The 16,874-nt window shown below is 43.6% G+C and overlaps 2 protein-coding genes across 2 annotated transcripts; both read left to right on the plus strand.

Moving 5' to 3' along the window:
• The first annotated feature begins 4,899 nt into the window (after window positions 1-4,899).
• On the plus strand, window positions 4,900-8,822 carry LOC123033351 (olfactory receptor 1020-like). The gene is made up of 2 exons (XM_044449955.1): window positions 4,900-5,251; window positions 8,305-8,822. The coding sequence occupies exons 1-2, from the start codon at window positions 4,900-4,902 to the stop codon at window positions 8,820-8,822; spliced, it is 870 nt and encodes a 289-aa protein (XP_044305890.1).
• Window positions 8,823-12,648: 3,826 nt separating this feature from the next.
• LOC123033350 (olfactory receptor 1020-like) lies at window positions 12,649-13,563 on the plus strand. The gene has a single exon (XM_044449954.1). It carries the CDS (start codon window positions 12,649-12,651, stop codon window positions 13,561-13,563), a length of 915 nt encoding a protein of 304 aa, XP_044305889.1.
• Window positions 13,564-16,874: the final 3,311 nt, after the last annotated feature.

Consider the following 16,874-nt stretch of genomic DNA (forward strand, 5'->3'; position numbering starts at 1 on the left):
CAAAGAAAGTGGAGGAGAATTTCTTTTTCGCTGCCCTCACTGCCACAGCATAGCTCGATAATGAGCTTGTAAGCATGTTTGGGCAGATTTATCTCGTGATTTCCTCCACCTATGCTCTAGACGTCTCCCGTCCCGCTTTATCTCTCATAGTTCAGGTGTATACCATGGGGATGAACGGGCTCTGCCAGACGGGATAGGATGCTTAGGAGTGATCGTGTCAATTGCTCTGGCCATTTCCCCATTCCACAGTTCAACCAGAGCATCAACAGCAGCACCAGCTTTATCAACAGGAAACTCCCCCAGAGCCTTCAGGAATCGATCTGGATCCATCCAGCTCTGAGGGCGGACCAACACAATAGGGTCTGCAGTCTTACAGAGGGAAAGGCCAGCATCGAGCTCAAACCTCATAAGTGATCTGACCATGACAAGGGAGTCAGACACAAATTCCTCACCCTCAGATCACCCTCTTACTGCCCCATCAAGAAAACCAGGTCTAGCGTGTGTCCACGTTCATGGGTAGGGCCTATGACATGTTGAGACAGCCCCATGGCCTTCATGGAGGCCATGAAGTAGCAGCAGACTTTCATGCTTGTATTGAAAGATGGAGTTTCTCAGAGGACAAATACATGCCACCCTCTAAAAGACTGAGACAGGGGAATGTGGGTTATTGTGACTGGTGAAAGAGTTCCAGTGCAGAGTGCGAAGAGCCTGTTGCCAGTGGATGGCAACGCTAATGTCTCCTGAACATCCTGAAGTATTATGAAGCACAGGTAACAAATCAGTTCTTGCAGCATTCTTACCAAAAAAATCTTGCCATATTTTAGGGAGGGTGAAAGGAACACAGTTGAGGACTTGAGGATCTGTTGGTCTGAGAAACCTAGAATTGGCATCTCCATTTCTCCCTCTTGCAGCTTTCACTCTTCCAAGACTGATACCCTTCACTTCAATGAAATAATCATTTCCCTAACCTTGTCTGTTGTGGAGAGCTTTAAAGAACCTGAAATAGTCCCAATATGATAAGGCCGTCAACTTAGAAACAAGTAGCGGGGCTCGTTCAGAGGACTGAAGACAGCTTCAAGGAGGGAATACTTTTTCTGATCTAAACAAACTCCCTGTATTCTCTGGGTGGAAATGAAATATCTCTGTATGATGGATGGATAGTAGTGTGTTTGTGTGTGTGCTTAACCTTTGGTCTAGTTTATTCAAGACTTTGAATATTTTTCTAATATTTCTTTGCATACATTGCAAATCTTGAAAAAAATCTTACATGGAAAATGTACACAATGTTGTGCACAGTTCTTTAAGTACATGCTTTGGTATGCAGTTTGTTTTAATATACACATACATGTTTTATCATTATTTTCATGATTACACAACATTCCTGTATTCATTCATCCCCAGCTGCCTTGAGTTGTTTTTTTCTTGGAGGAAAGTTGGAGTTCAAATCAAATATGGCTCTGTAACAATTTTCTTTAACTAATAACTTAATGTGGACATGTGTTGCATTGCTAATCCTGTGAAATCACCCTCTTGCAATTCAGATAGTGACTGAAAAGGCTGGAGATATGCAGAGCAGTGCTGCAGGGCTACAAAGTCATCTATTCTCTGTATCAGCTGAGCACAAGAAATTGAAAGCAATGCATCAGGGCAAGACACTCCATAAGGGCATACATTTTTAAAGGAAGTATTTTGTCAGCAGGAATAGTACGAATGTATTGCACTGCAGTCTGTGCCAGGTCAGAGCAGAGCTGTCCTTGGGTTTAAGCCTTCTCCATCTGAAACCTGTAAAGAAAATTCCAGTGCAGATTTAAGAATATTGGAAGTTAGAACTTATTTATTTACTTAAATCTTTTTTAGACAATCCCTTTCCATAGTTTGGCACAATGGTTTAAACTGCTGAGCTGCTGGGCTGGTTGATCAAAAGGTCGCGGGTCGAATCTGCACAATGGGGTGAGTTCCCATTGCTCCGTCACAGCTCCTGCCAACCTTGCAGTTTGAAAGCATGCAAATGAAAGTATTTAAAAAGGTACCACTTTGGTGGGAAGGTAACATCATTCCATGCACTTCAGTGTTTAGTCATGCTGGCCACATGACTACGGAGACTCTCTGCAGACAAATGCTGGCTCCCTCGGCTAGGAAACGGAGATGAGCACCACCCCTAGAGTCAGACATGACTGGACTTTAATGTCCAGGGGAAACCTCTACCTTTTACCATAGTTTCAGGATGGTTTAACAGTAAGACAAAAGATAGAATTAAATACAGCAGTTTGAATACAACTTAAACTTGTGAGTATGCATGCACATACACGCATGCACGCACACAGGGGTGGGAGAGGGGAAGCGAGAAAGAGAGACCTCATTAATTAAAAAAACAACTCCCTGGTGATGCTATTTGTATGTCTCTACAGTTCCCCTCAGCACATTTCACCAGAATCTTCACTTATACTGAGTTTTAAAAGCCTTGAGCTGAAGTTCAAAGGAGGCAGAGAACAGCTGCTTGTGTTGGTGGGAATGGGTCAGGAAGTCTCCTCTCTATCTAGACCTTTTCTGGGATGTGGTTTCATAATGGGCTATTGCTGAACTTCCAAAATGGAACACAAAGTACGGTTCTGAACAGGTAAGACTATAATAAAATATATGCACACGTGCATGCATGTATATCTTAAACATATGCAGTGGTTTAGTTACCTATTTCATAGACTCTCAAAAAGAGAATTAGAAAGATGAGGTTGAGAGAGGAGTTTCCCTTGGACTTCTCCTGAGTCTCTAATTCAAGACTGAAACTTACTCTCTCCAGTCCAATTCCCAATTCATGCATGCCTGTTCCTCAATTGCTTGTACAGATGCAAGGGAAGGACATAGGATCTGTATAAATACTTCGTACATAATTATTGCTGTTATGTAATGTTTACTTTGTGAGGCATTGTTTGTGGAAGTCTGCAGCCAAGAGCTGGCCCTGATTGTGCATTTATTTAGCTGGGTTGGAGATTTATGGAATACATCATGATGAAAAAGAGGTCCATATGCTTAAGAGTTTAACTGGTTTAAGACACTCGGTTAAATTGCTGTAACTGTTTTGGAATTCCTTGGTGCACTGTATATATTCAATACTACTTCTGGAAAACATGATTCCAATTGTCACTCTGGCTCAAAGTGATGGCAGTTACAGTCCAATACAGCTGGAAGGTTCAGCTTGGAAGAAATCAACTCTTTAAAATAGTGAAGTATATGACCTTAAATTATTCATCATCGATTTTCATAATCCTACTCTGGATGGTGAGACAATTCCAATGCCAAGAAAGAAGAATTCAGTACAGGGTGTCTGACAGCTCCAATGCCTCTCTTGCATCTTGAAGTTTTGTGACTAACAGGTGCCAAATCAGTTTTTACTGAATTCTTACCAAAGAAATCTTGCCTTATTTTCTTGAGGTTGAAAGCACCACTGTCAGTAACTAGATGGCTGTCGATAACTAGATGGACTAGTGTTTTGAGAGTTCAGAAACTAGGATATCCATTTCAACTTTGTACAGCTTGCACACTTCCAAGAATCCAAGGTTCAAAGGATATGAAAGAGTCCCACTAGGTTTAGTCCATGTGGCTAGAGATGTGCAATGGCTTTTTCATATACATGAAGACAGCCTCAAGGAGGATTTACCTCTTGAGGTGTGAACATTCTGCCTCCCTCTTTGGGAGAAAAGGGGGGAAGGATTAATGTGTCCATTTTCCCATTGTAAGTTCAGTTCATTACATGCATTTAGAGGGTTTTCAAATGCCCATTTAGAGTCATCCCAAATGTTGAGTTTTGTCCAAGTATTTCCATTAAAATGTATGCACAATTTTGCATGCATTTCTCCAAAATTCATGTATTTTGTATGCACTGTTGCCTTATATTCACATTCTTTGCAAGCATGTTGATTTTATTTTCATTAATATGGATATTTCAGTTTGCAATTGGCCCAGTTTTCTGCATTTTTTCTTATTTTATATTGACAAAATACTTGCAAATTTCAGGTATGCAACTTTTTTCTTAAAATGTTCAAAGATCCAGCAGTAGTGGCAGCAGTTACAGAAAAACCTATTGAATAATAACCAAGCTGTCTTGAACTGATATGGATACAGGAGTAGTGCAAATTTTCAAGGTTAACTGATTTTGGTTTGTATATTGGTTTGAATACCAAAATTAGACAATGTCTATCCATCCTAATGTTTACAGAATGGGAAACAAGGATTGTCCACACCAATAAGTTTGGGATACATGACTGCTTTGAATCTTACATCCAAGGCTATGAATAGTTTCTCTGAGAGAAATCAAGCAACAGCCTGAGTACTCCTAAACCTTTCCTTCCATAGAAAATATGTTTAGGCCACTCACACAGTTGGAGATCTGTTTTACTACACACAGGAAATATGAGTAAGCTGATGTTTCAATCTACCTTAGGTCAAAGATGGCTTACTATTGACTGTTAATGGCAAGGAAGTTGCTAAGAGGTTTTTTTTTTTAATATATGTTGTAAGATAAAAAAATGTTAAGAGCAAATACTTAACAATGCTGCATATTGGGACACAACAGCTTCCCAAGCTTCTGGCACCATAGAAATATGATCTCTCTCTCTCTCTCTCTCTCTCTCTCCTCCCATCCAATAACATCCCATCCTGTCCTATCCCATTCCCCTTTGCAAATCCAGGGAAAACAGGTCTGAGAGACCTGGGGTCATTGAGATGCGAGAATGAGATAAATTATGAGAGGAAAAAAAAAGTGAGAATGTTTTCAAAATGTTTGGTTTGTCTACATATGGCTATTATATTTCACAGCTCACACTTTGGCACTGAAGATAAGAGGAAGAAAAATAAAATTGCACCCTCAATATCTCTTCACAGATGGAGCATCCATGTGAGAAGATGTGCAATGGGACAGCTGTCACTGAATTTGTGCTACTAGGACACTCCAGCAACACTGATACCCACTTCATTCTCCTTGTTCTCTTTATTTCCATTTACTTGGTGGCCCTGGTAGGGAACTTTCTTATCCTTCTCCTGATCAGCTTGGATAAAAGGCTTCATAACCCCATGTATTTTTTCCTGGGAAATCTGGCGGTGGTGGACATTGGATACACAACCAGCACTGTTCCCAAGATGCTGCTCAACTACCTGTCTCAGGACAAGAGCATCTCCCTGGAAGGTTGCTTCACCCAGATGTTTTTCTTTATCTCCTTTGGTGGCATTGAGTGCCTTTTGCTGGGTGCCATGACATTATTATTTTTTTATTATTATTATAACATTTCTATGCCGCCCCTTGCCGAAACCTCGGGGCGGCTTACAACATGATAAAATACATTGAAATACAATAGTACATAATAAATTACCATTAAATATAAAAATACAAAAAATACATTGATTTACAAATACAAAATTAAAATTATCAGTATAAAATAAAAATATAGGAGGAGAAAGAGAAGGAAGAAGAAGTTGCCCAGGCCAGATCATATGTTTTAACAATTGAAATGATGTTTAAATAAAAAGGTCTTTACCTGGCACCGAAAAACCAGTAACGACGGTGCCAGGCGGACCTCTTTGGGGAGTGAATTCCATAGGTTGGGCGCCACCGCAGAGAAAGCCCTCCTCCGGGTACTTACTCTCCTAATTTCTTTCATGGAGGGTTCCCGGAGAAGGGACTCTCCCGCAGATCTCAAAGGGTGGTCGGGCATATACGGACATAAGCGCTCGTTCAGGTAGCCAGGACCCAAGCCGTTTAGGGCTTTGTAGGTCATAATCAACACCTTGAATTGGGCCCGGGCTTCAATGGGAAGCCAGTGAAGCTGATGGAGGACTGGAGTCATGTGAGCATAACGCCCCGTCCCCGTCAGCAACCTGGCAGCTCTATTTTGCACCAATTGAAGTGTTCGGACTGTCTTCAGGGGAAGCCCCACGTAAAGCGCGTTACAGAAGTCTAGGCGGGAAGTCACCAGCGCGTGTGTCACCGTCGCCAGGCAGTCGTACTCCAGGTAGGGGCGCAGCTGATTAATCAGCCGAAGCTGAAGGAAGGCGTTCCTCGCTACCGCTGTCACCTGAGCTTCCAATGAAAGCTCCGGGTCGAGGAGTACTCCTAAGCTGCGGACCTTATCCCTAAGAGGGAGTGTTGCACCATTCAGGACCAGGTCAAATCCACCCTCTCCGAAACCCGATCTGCCAACCAACAGGACCTCCGTCTTGTCTGGGTTGAGTTTCAGTTTATTGGCCCTCATCCATTCCCTTACCTCGGCCAAGCACCGGTTCAGCACAGCCACTGCCTCACCTGGATTAGTGGAGAATGAGAGGTAAAGCTGGGTATCATCAGCGTATTGATGATTCCGCAGCCCACACCTCCTGATGACCTCTCCCAGCGGTTTCATATAGATGTTAAATAGCAGAGGGGATAGAATGGAGCCCTGTGGTACCCCATGGCATAGCTGCCATGACGTAGAGACATGGTCCCCCAGCACTACCTTCTGGAATCGACCGTCGAGATAGGAGCGGAACCACTGCAAAGCAGTGCCTCCAACCCCCAATCCCGCAAGTCTATCCAGAAGGATACCATGGTCGATGGTATCGAAAGCCACCGAGAGGTCCAGAAGAACCAACAGGGATGTACTCCCCCTGTCCTTCTCCCTGCACAGGTCGTCGTACAGGGCGACCAAGGCAGATTCAGTACTGTACCCGGGTCTGAAGCCGGACTGAAAAGGATCCAGATAATCAGTTTCATCCAAGAGTGCTTGGAGTTGTCCCGCCACCACTCGCTCCAACACCTTGCCCAGAAACGGGATGTTGGCCACAGGTCTATAGTTAGTGGCCATCTCTGGATCCAGTGACGCTTTCTTCAGGACCGGTCGTATTACCGCCTCCTTTAAAGGGGCAGGCACTCGACCCTCCCTCAGAGAAGCATTAACCACTTCCAAAATCCAGGTCCCAATCCCGTGCTTGGAGTTATTTATTAACCAAGACGGGCAAGGATCCAATAGGCAAGTGGTGGGACGTACTCTTCCAAGCACCTTGTCCACATCATCGGGCCGCAATAATTGAAATTCCTCCAATAATTTTGGACCAGACGGTGGCATTGGCAACTCCTCAGAGACCTCTGATTCATTAGTGGAGTCCAGCTCGTGACGAATCTGAGTGATTTTCTCCCTGAAATGCCTGGCAAAGTCGTCACAGCGGGCCTTTGAGGGTGGCATCGGATCTTCCTTAGGACCCAGGCGAACCAGGCCTTGCACCACTCAAAAAAGCTCCGCTGGATGGCATTGTGAGGAGGCAATGGAAGCGGAAAAAAACTTCTTTTTCGCCGCCTTCACCGCCACAGCATAGGCCCGATAGTGGGCTATCAAGTGTGTTCGGTCAAATTCATCCCGTGATTTCCTCCACCTACGCTCTAGCCATCTCCCAGCTCGCTTCATCGCCCGTAATTCAGGTGTATACCAAGGGGAAGAGCGGACTCTGCCTGGTGGGAGAGGACGCTTAGGAGCGATCGTGTCCACAGCCCTGGTCATCTCTCCGTTCCACAGTTCGACCAGAGCCTCGACAGGAGCACCAGTCTTGTCAGCTGGAAACTCCCCCAGGGCCCCCAGGAATCCATCCGGATCCATCCGGCTCCTGGGGCCGGCCCATACAATCGGGTCCGCACTCTTATAGAGGGAGAGGCCGCTCTCGAGCACAAACCTCACCAGGAGGTGATCTGACCATGACAGGGGAGTCAAACATAAGTTCTTCACCCTCAGGTCATCCTCTACCTGCCCCATCGTGAATACCAGGTCCAGAGTGTGTCCACGTTCATGGGTAGGGCCAATGACGTGTTGAGACAGGCCCATGGCCGTCATAGAGGCCATGAAGTCCTGAGCCGCCCCGGTCAGTCCAGACTCGGCATGGAGATTGAAGTCCCCCAGGACCAACATCCTGGGGGTCCTCAATACCAGATCCGAGATGGTCTCTGTCAGCTCAGATAGGGAGACTGCTGGGCAGAAAGGTGCACGGTACACCAATAGAATCCCCAATCTGTCTCGTTCGCCCAACACCAAGTAGAGGCACTCCAGCCCTGGTCTCAAAGGGACCGGAAGACCCGTGAGAGAGATGAAGGCTCTGTAAACCAACGCGACTCCCCCTCCCCTCCCTTCTGGGCGTGAACAGTGTTGAACCAGATACCCGGGCGGGCACAATTGGGAGAGGGCAACAGCCCCTCCCTCTCCCGCCCAGGTCTCCGTTATGCAAGCCAGGTCGGCCCCCTCATCCACAATCAAGTCATGGATGAGGGAAGATTTATTATTGATCGACCTGGCATTGACTGGTATGCAGCCATTTGCCATTCACTGCATTATAGCATGCTCATGAGCTCCAGAGTCTGTGCGTGGCTTGCAGCAGCTGCTTGGATTCTTGGCTTGACTAACTCTAGTGTGCACTCTGGTCTGATATCCCAATTTTCATTCCACGGAGGCAATGTTATCCAGCATTTTTTCTGTGACATCCCACCATTATTCCAGCTCTCCTGCTCTGACACTCAGGTCAATCAAATTAATACCTTTGTGTTAGATGGTGGTATAATCATATGTTCTTTCCTGGTTATTCTTGTCTCTTATGTCTACATTGTCTTGGCTATCCTCAGGATCCACACCAAGGAAGGGCGTCTCAAGGCATTTTCCACTTGTGCTTCCCACCTGACTGTAGTTAATATTTACTTTGGCACCATCATTTTCACATACCTAAAACCCAATTCTACATATTCCCAGCAGCAGGATTGGGTATTGCCTGTGCTCTATGGGATCCTAACCCCTATGCTTAATCCACTCATCTACAGCTAGAGGAACAAGGATGTGCAAGGGACACTCAGGAAAGTCATCCTAACAACTCAGCAGATATCCAGTTAATTGGCTTTGCAAGATCCAGACCCTTTTGCCTGAATAGGCTTAGTTCCTTATTCATGGTATAATTGCAAGTTCTATTTTGGTTTCAATGTAGGGGACTGGATGCGTATTGATGTATTAAACAATATTATTACACATTTTGTATCACATGTCGTTATTCACGAAACACAAGTGTAAGGGTTGGATCACGCCAAAGGACATAGGGACTAGTGAACAGCTATTCTAAATCATTGCTGTTTTGTAAAACTCTCTGAGTCCTGCATCTGCTTGATGGGCCAGTGCAGGACGGAATGGAAGAAGAATAATTTCCAGGCTACTCAGTGCCAACCCTCTCTTACTGACATTGCTGTACCTTCATAGTCATGGACAGTGCCCCAAGAATTAATCTTGTGCAATAGATTTGGAATTCTTAACTGTATTTCCTTCACCTTGCTCTCACTGTGAAAGTTGATCACATCCTCAACGCTTTCCCACTGTAATCAATTGTGCTTAACATTCTGTTTGCAGCTGCAATATGACTAGTATGATTTGCATTTATTTCCAAAATATTCTAGTCAACAGCCATTTGGGCTATGGGCAAATTCTTGGGCTATGGATTTCAGATTCTTTTTCCTACTGCCTACCTGATCGACCTTTAGCTGGTCAGAACAGGTAAGAATAGGGATACCTTCATCTTACCCTCACCCACCCCACTCATTCTCTCCCTTTCTTCCCAATTCTCTCTCTCATTCTCTCTGTGTTTGCTGTGGGGAGGGTGAGGGTATGAATTGATTTTGTGTTGTGCCCTCAGCCATTCCATTTATTTTTGTAACAGAACTAAGGAGCCAAAGGCTAACTTGAAAAAGAACAAATTTTGCAACCATTGATCAGAATACCCATCACTATACCCATTGAGTCTAAGGCAGGTTCAAAGATGTGAATCGGAATAAGAAAAGGGCGATACTGTACACCAGATTCATGCTGTAACTCTCACCAGCTGTGGAAGGTCAAGATGAGGGGGACTTGATGGGTAATCTGCATGACACTCCAACCCAGGGTACCAATAAGCTACAGTGAATTGTTTATCTAGTGAACAGGCCATGAAGCATCTGACAGAAGGTTAGGGCAGCAAAACTGGTTCAACGCAAAGATCCTCCAGTGGGTGTCCTAGGACAGACACAGACACACACAAAACCCTGCATGCACACACACGCATGTGCACACACGCACACTCACGTACAGGGAGGCAGGGAGACAGGGAGACAGGGTGAGAGAGATACAGTCAATTAATCTATCCATCCTTTTTCAACCTTTGCTGGATCAATACATTGAATTTCCCATTTCCCTCTTGGAGATTGTGAAGTCTGCCAACCACCTTTCCTGATCCCCATTGTAACAGCCTAAAGGGAATATAGCAAGGGTCTATCCATGGTTAACAAGCCCATTTACAGGAGTCACTGCTGTTGACAATAGTTAAAAGGGTGACTCCACTTAAATGGAGATTAAGGAAATGATTCTTTGTTCTTGGTTTTGATAAGGAGAATATGCATGTATGAATTCCCACGATACCTGTCAAATCTCTGTTTAAAAGGAGCCTTACTCTGACCCCTGTTAAAAGTGGTACCTCCTGCAAATGGAGTGGTTCACTCACTTCCATATGTAGAATCTCTGGAACAAGAAGAAAATTAATCAGACTTTTAGGAGAGTCAAGTCCGAAAGAAGCAGAGGGGAGGGGACACATGGATTTTGTGTGAATGGGGTTTAAATACCAGCACACTATTTTTGGGAGCAAGGATCACTCATGCCATTTGTTTGGCTTGAAAGCTTTGCCTTTGGCCTGACCTCTTTTTCTTTCAGTCACACCCACCACCAGAATTCCACTTCTGGTGAAGAAATTCCTCTTTTCTTTCACTTTCCCACAGTCTCTATTTCTCCTTCTCTCTCTCCAGCTGTAGCAATACCCACTCTTTAAAAGACTTTTATTATTGGAATTATGTACGAACCAAAAGTCAACAGCTTTTATTTCAATTTTCATATGGAGCTGGGACTTTCCTTCTTAATTTACTAAGACCTCCAACTGCTTCTCATAGTTGAACTTATAAAAATGACTGGGACATCAGGATATTTGCAGTTCAGCATCTGATCACAGTGTCAAATTTGTTGTTCTGAGAAACCATTCACGAGAAGTTCACCATCCACATGAGGTATTTTCTTTAAGCAAAATATTTGGGAATGGGAGGTGGGGGGATGAATATTGGAGACAGTCTTTTGACTGGGAAATGCAAAGTCCTCAGTGCACAATGGTCCCTTTGATGTGTTGCTGTTATTCTCCAGCAACCGCAATGTTGAATTTGCTTCCAGAGTCTTGGGTACCACCATGAACCATGCGTGATTTCAGTCTTTCCTCTCCTGCAATAAGAGATCATGTTAATGAGCCACATGTTCATCCTTTGCTCACCCCAATTAGTTCTGCTGGCCTCAGGGGGTTTAAGATGAACAGCTAAGACATACGGCGATTGCAGCAGAGTTTCATAGTTACAGGGAAAGCTGGAGCTTCCCAGAGGACAAATACATGTCACCCTCTAAAAGATTGAGACAGGAGAATGTGGGTTTTTGTGGCTGGTGAGACAGTTCCAGTGCAGAGTCCGAAGAGTCTGTTGCCAGTGGATGGCAACACTAATGTCCCCTGAACATGCTGAAGTATTATGAAGAACAGGTAACAAAGCAGTTCCTACAGCTTTCTTGCCAAAAAAATCTTGCCATATTTTGGGGAGAGTGAAAGGAACTCGGCTGAGGACTTGAGGATCTGTTGGACTGAGAAACCTAAAATTGGCATCTCCATTTCTCCCTCTTTCAGCTTTCACTCTTCCAAGACTGACACGCTTCACTTGGTTTTGATAAGGAGAATGAAATAACCATTCCCCTAACCTTAAGTCCTTGGAGGAGAGCTTTGAAGGACTTGAGAGAGCCCCAGTATGGTAATGCTGTCAGCCTAGAAAAAAGCAACAGGGTTCTTCTGGTCTGAACAAGCTGCCTGCATTCTTAGGGCGGAAATGAAACATCTTTGTATGAAGGATGGATGGATGGATGGATGGATGTTTGTGTGCGTGCGTGCGTGCGTGTGTGTGTGTGTATTTAACCTTAGGTCTAGATTATTCAAAAATTTGAGCATTTTTCTAATATTTCTTTAGATATATTAAAAATCTGGAAAAATAATCTTACATGGAAAATACACACAATGTTGTGTACATTTCTCTAAATGCATGCATTTTGAATGCAGTTTGGCCTGACATGGTATGTTTTAAGCACTGCCTTCCAGTCTAATACATTTTTGAACATTATTTTCATGATTATACCACATTTCTCAATTCACTTCCCTCTAGTTTCTTTCAGTACAATTTTTCTTGAATTGAAATTGAGGGTGCAGACAAAATTATCTTTGTGAGTTATCTGTTTCTTTATTTGGATAATATAATGCCAAACCTCCTTCCTTCCTTCCTTCCTTCCTTCCTTCCTTCCTTCCTTCCTTGCTTGCTTGCTTGCTTGCTTCCTTTCTCCCCTCATCCTATAATGTCCTTTCCAACTCCATTCCCCCATGACCTTTCCAGTGAAACAGGGACTGAGAGGGAAGAGAGGTTAAGAAGAACTAAGGAATTGCAATTAAGAGAATCTGAAAGAGATGATACACATAAGAACGCTTTGAATGCTTTTGTTAAGGTAACAAAAAGAGCTATAAAATTGATCCCTCAGTATGTATTCACAGGTGGACCTTTCATGTGAGAGGATGTGCAATGGAACAGCTGTCTCTGAGTTTGTGCTACTAGGACTCTCCAGCAACCCTGACGCCCACTTCATTCTCTTTTCTCTCTTCCTTGTAATTTACTTGGTGGCCCTGGTGGGAAACCTTCTTATTCTTCTCCTGATCAGCTTGGACAAGAAGCTTCATAACCCCATGTATTTCTTCCTGGGCAATCTCTCAGTGGTGGACATCGGGTACACAACCAGCACTGTTCCCAAGATGCTACTGAACTACCTGTCTCAGGACAAGAGCATCTCCCTGACAGGCTGCTTCATCCAGATGTTTTTCTTTATCACCTTTGGTGGCACTGAGTGTCTTTTGCTGGGTGCCATGGCATATGACCGATATGCAGCCATTTGCCATCCACTGCATTATAGCATGCTCCTGAGCCCCAAAGTCTGTGCGTGGCTTGCAGCAGCTGCTTGGATTCTTGGCTTGTTTAACTCAAGTGTGCACTCTGGTCTGATGTCCCTTTTAAAATTTTGCAGAGGCAACATTATCCATCACTTTTTCTGTGACATCCCACACTTATTCCCGCTCTCTTGCTCAGACACCAAGGTCAATAAAATTGCTATATTTCTGGTAGGTGAAGGTTTAGGCATGGGGTCATTCCTGGTTACCTTAGTGTCTTATGTCTACATTGTCTTGGCTATCCTCAGGATCCGCACCAAGGAAGGGCGCTTCAAGGCATTCTCCACTTGCGCTTCCCACCTGACTGTAGTTAATATTTACTTTGTCACCATCATTTTCACATACCTAAAACCCAATTCTACTTATTCCCAGCAGCAGGATCAAGTATTGTCTGTGCTCTATGGGATCCTAACCCCTATGCTTAATCCAATCATCTACAGCTTCAGGAACAAGGATGTGCAAGGGGCACTCAGGAAAGTCATGCTATGAACTCAATGGGTATCCAGTTAATTGACTTTGGAAGACCCAGTCCCTTTCCCCTAGATAGGTGTGTTCCTTATTCATGATATACTTGCAGGTTCTGCTTTAGCTTGAATGCCAGTGAATTGATACTTATCAATATATAAAACAATGATATTCCATGGTTTGAATCCTATGTTGTTATTTACAAAACACAATTGTTCTTGCTGGACCATGCCAAAGGAGGTGGGCACTAGTGGACAGCCATTGTAATTAACTGTTGTTATGTAAACCTCTCTATGAGTCCTGCATGTACTTGATGGAAAGGAAAAGAGGATTAAGCATGAAGGAATGGATGGAATGGAAGATTGGGGTTTCGGTGCACCTCAGCACCACTTATACTGGCACAGTGGTGTGGTCAAGATAGCAGGGATTGGCAAGGGCCATCACCTCTGTCCTCTCTCATTGTGTTTACCTTTGGGATAAAAATAAGGAACCAAACGCTAGCTTGGGAAGAAACACATTTGCATCCACCAGCCCAAATACACAGGACTCTATCCATTGATTCAATGTAAGAGAAACTCAAAGATATGGATTAGAATTAAAATGAGGAATACTGTACTTCAGATTCAAGCTGTGACTCTCACCAGTTCTGGAAGGTCAGGATGACAGGATTAGATGGGTGATTTGCATGACACACCGGCCCAGGCTGGCAATAAACTACAATGAATTGGTTATCATTGAACCACCCATGGTGTTATCTAGCAGAGGTTTAGGGTTAGGGTTAGGGTTAGCAACAAAACTGGTTCAACCCAATGGTCCTCCAGTGGGTTTCCCAGGGGACAAAGTGGCCAGATCTATCTATCTTTTGTGAATCTATTCTGCCTCAGTACACTGAGTTTTCCATTTCCCTTTTCTTTTTTCTGATTGCAATCTCTGCTAACCACCTTTCCTGATCCCCATTTTGACAGCTGTAAGGGAAACTAGAGGAGGACTATTGCTGGTTAACAATCCCATTTACAGGCATTATTGATGCTGATACATCTCAAAGGGAAAGCAAAGGTTTAGTCAAGAATTCTTTGCTTTTTTTTTTTTTTTTGAAAAGGAATCTATGCAACTATGAATCTATGCAACATTACCTGTCCAGTTTCTTTTCAAAAGGGAGCCTTATTTTGACAGCAACCAAAAGGGGGAACTCATGTAAATGGAGAAGTTCATTCTTTTCCATATTTCTGATCATGCAGAATCTTTTGAGCAAGTCGTAAAGTAACCACATTCTTAGGAGAGTCAGGTTAAAGGGCAGGGCAGGGCAAAATGGATCATGGGTTCAGGGGATGTATATCCCAGCATCCTGCTCTCATTAGCAAACATCAATCAGGCCACTGGTATGTCTCAAAAGCTTTACCTTTGACCTGACCTGTTTTACCTTCAGTCACACCCATCAGAATTTAGCCCCTGAGAATTGAAAGGAACTGAAAGGCAAGAGGCCAGGTGATGTCACATGAGGGACTATCTTTCATCAAACATTACTAGAAATTGACTCGGGGGTAGACATTGTTCAGTGGCGGCCACTTCTCCAAGAAATGCATAGTCTTCAGTACACAATGGTTCCTTGGATGTGCTACTGTTACACACCAGCAACCTCAATGTTTAATTTTGCTTCCAGAGCCTTGGGCACCATGCATGAGTTCCAGATTTAGGCTTTCCTCTCCTCCATCAAGAGAATATGGTAATGAGCCCCATGTTTTTCTTTTCCTCACCCCAATTTGTTATGTCATCCTCAGTGGGCTTAAGATGAACAGCAAAGACATATGGCGATTGCAGCAGTTTCATGGTTGTATGGAAAGATGAAGTTTCTCAGAGGACAAATACATGTCACCCTCTAAAAGACTGAGACAGGAGAATGTGGGTTATTGTGGCTGGTGAAAGAGTTCCAGTGCAGTGTGTGAAGAGCCTGTTGCCAGTGGATGGCAACACTAATGTCTTCTGAACATCCTGAAGTATTATGAAGCACAGGTAACAAATCAGATCTTGCAGCATTCTTACCAAAACAATCTTGCCATATTTTGGGGAGAGTGAAAGGAACTCAGTTGAGGACTTGAGGATCTGTTGGTCTGAGAAACCTAAAATTGGCATCTCCATTTCTCCCTCTTTCACCTTTCACTCTTCCAAGACTGACACCCTTCACTTCCATGAAATAAGCATTCCCCTTACGTTATATCTGTGGTGGAGAGCTTTAAAGAACCTGAAATAGCCCAGTATGATAAGGACGTCAACTTAGAAAGAAGCAGTGGGGCTTGTTCAGAGGACTGAATACAGCTTCAAGGAGGGAATACTGATCTAAACAAACTCCCTGTATTCTCTGGGTGGAAATGAAATAGCTTTGTATGATGGATGGATGGTTGTGTGTTTGTGTGTATTTGTAGGTCTGGGTGCGTGTTTAACCTTAGGTCTAGTTTATTCAATACTTTGAATAGTTTTCTAATTTTTCTTTACATACATTGCAAATCTTGGTAAACATTCTTACATGGAAAATGTACACAATTTTGTGCACAGTTCTCTAAGTACATGTTAGGTGTGCAGTTTGTTTTAATGTACACATAGATTTTTATCATTATTTTCAAGATTACACAACATTCCTGTATTCATTCATCCCCAGCTGCCTTGAGTCATTTTTTTCTCGGAGGAAAGTTGGAGTTGAAATCAAATCTGTCTCTGTAGCAAATTGCTTGTTTGTTTCTTTAACTAATAACTTAATGCGGACATGTGTTGTACTGCTAATCTTGTAGAATCACCCTGCTGCAATTCAGGTAGTGACTGAAAAGGCTGGAGATAGGAAAGTTTCTATTTAAATGCAAATACTGGGAAACATGAAATCATTTTCAGCTTTGGAAACACTCTTTTGCCTCTAGCCTCAAATCTGTCTTTGTCAGGGGACATGTCAGGATAGTAGCAGGATAGCACTGTAGACTTCTCCCTTTGCAAACTCAGGAAGCAGCTTTCATCCAGATGTGCATTTAGAGAGACATTTCTCAATGTTTTACTCTATGAATCCAGGACACTATTGTGGACATTGAAGTGCACCTTACACCAAGTCAGGTTGCAGTGTAGCAGCAACACCCTTCCCACCAGTAGAAGACTAATGAAAGAGTAGAAGCAGAGGGAAGCAAGCATCAAGGAATAATGTGTGTGTGCAAAAATGAGCTGAGCCAATCCGGGCCATCAGAAATAAACCCAGCAAAGCTGACTTTGAAGCTCTATGCTTAGCAGGAGCAGCAGAGGCATCTCGATTCCCCAGCAGCTTCTGCTCTGCATTTGCACTTAAAACAGCCACCTAGCTG

This window comes from Varanus komodoensis, unplaced genomic scaffold (assembly GCF_004798865.1).
Source record: "Varanus komodoensis strain SLA01 unplaced genomic scaffold, ASM479886v1 scaffold62, whole genome shotgun sequence".
Lineage (NCBI taxonomy): Eukaryota > Metazoa > Chordata > Lepidosauria > Squamata > Varanidae > Varanus > Varanus komodoensis.

What these genes read in the sequence shown, in the direction of transcription:
- LOC123033351 (XM_044449955.1), top strand. Translation starts at nt 4,900, where the DNA reads ATGTGCAATGGGACAGCTGTCACTGAATTTGTGCTACTAGGACACTCC. An exon ending in TTTGCTGGGTGCCATGACAT is followed by an intron (nt 5,252 to 8,304) that starts TATTATTTTTTT and finishes ATCGACCTGGCA; the next exon opens with TTGACTGGTATGCAGCCATT.
- LOC123033350 (XM_044449954.1), top strand. Translation starts at nt 12,649, where the DNA reads ATGTGCAATGGAACAGCTGTCTCTGAGTTTGTGCTACTAGGACTCTCC.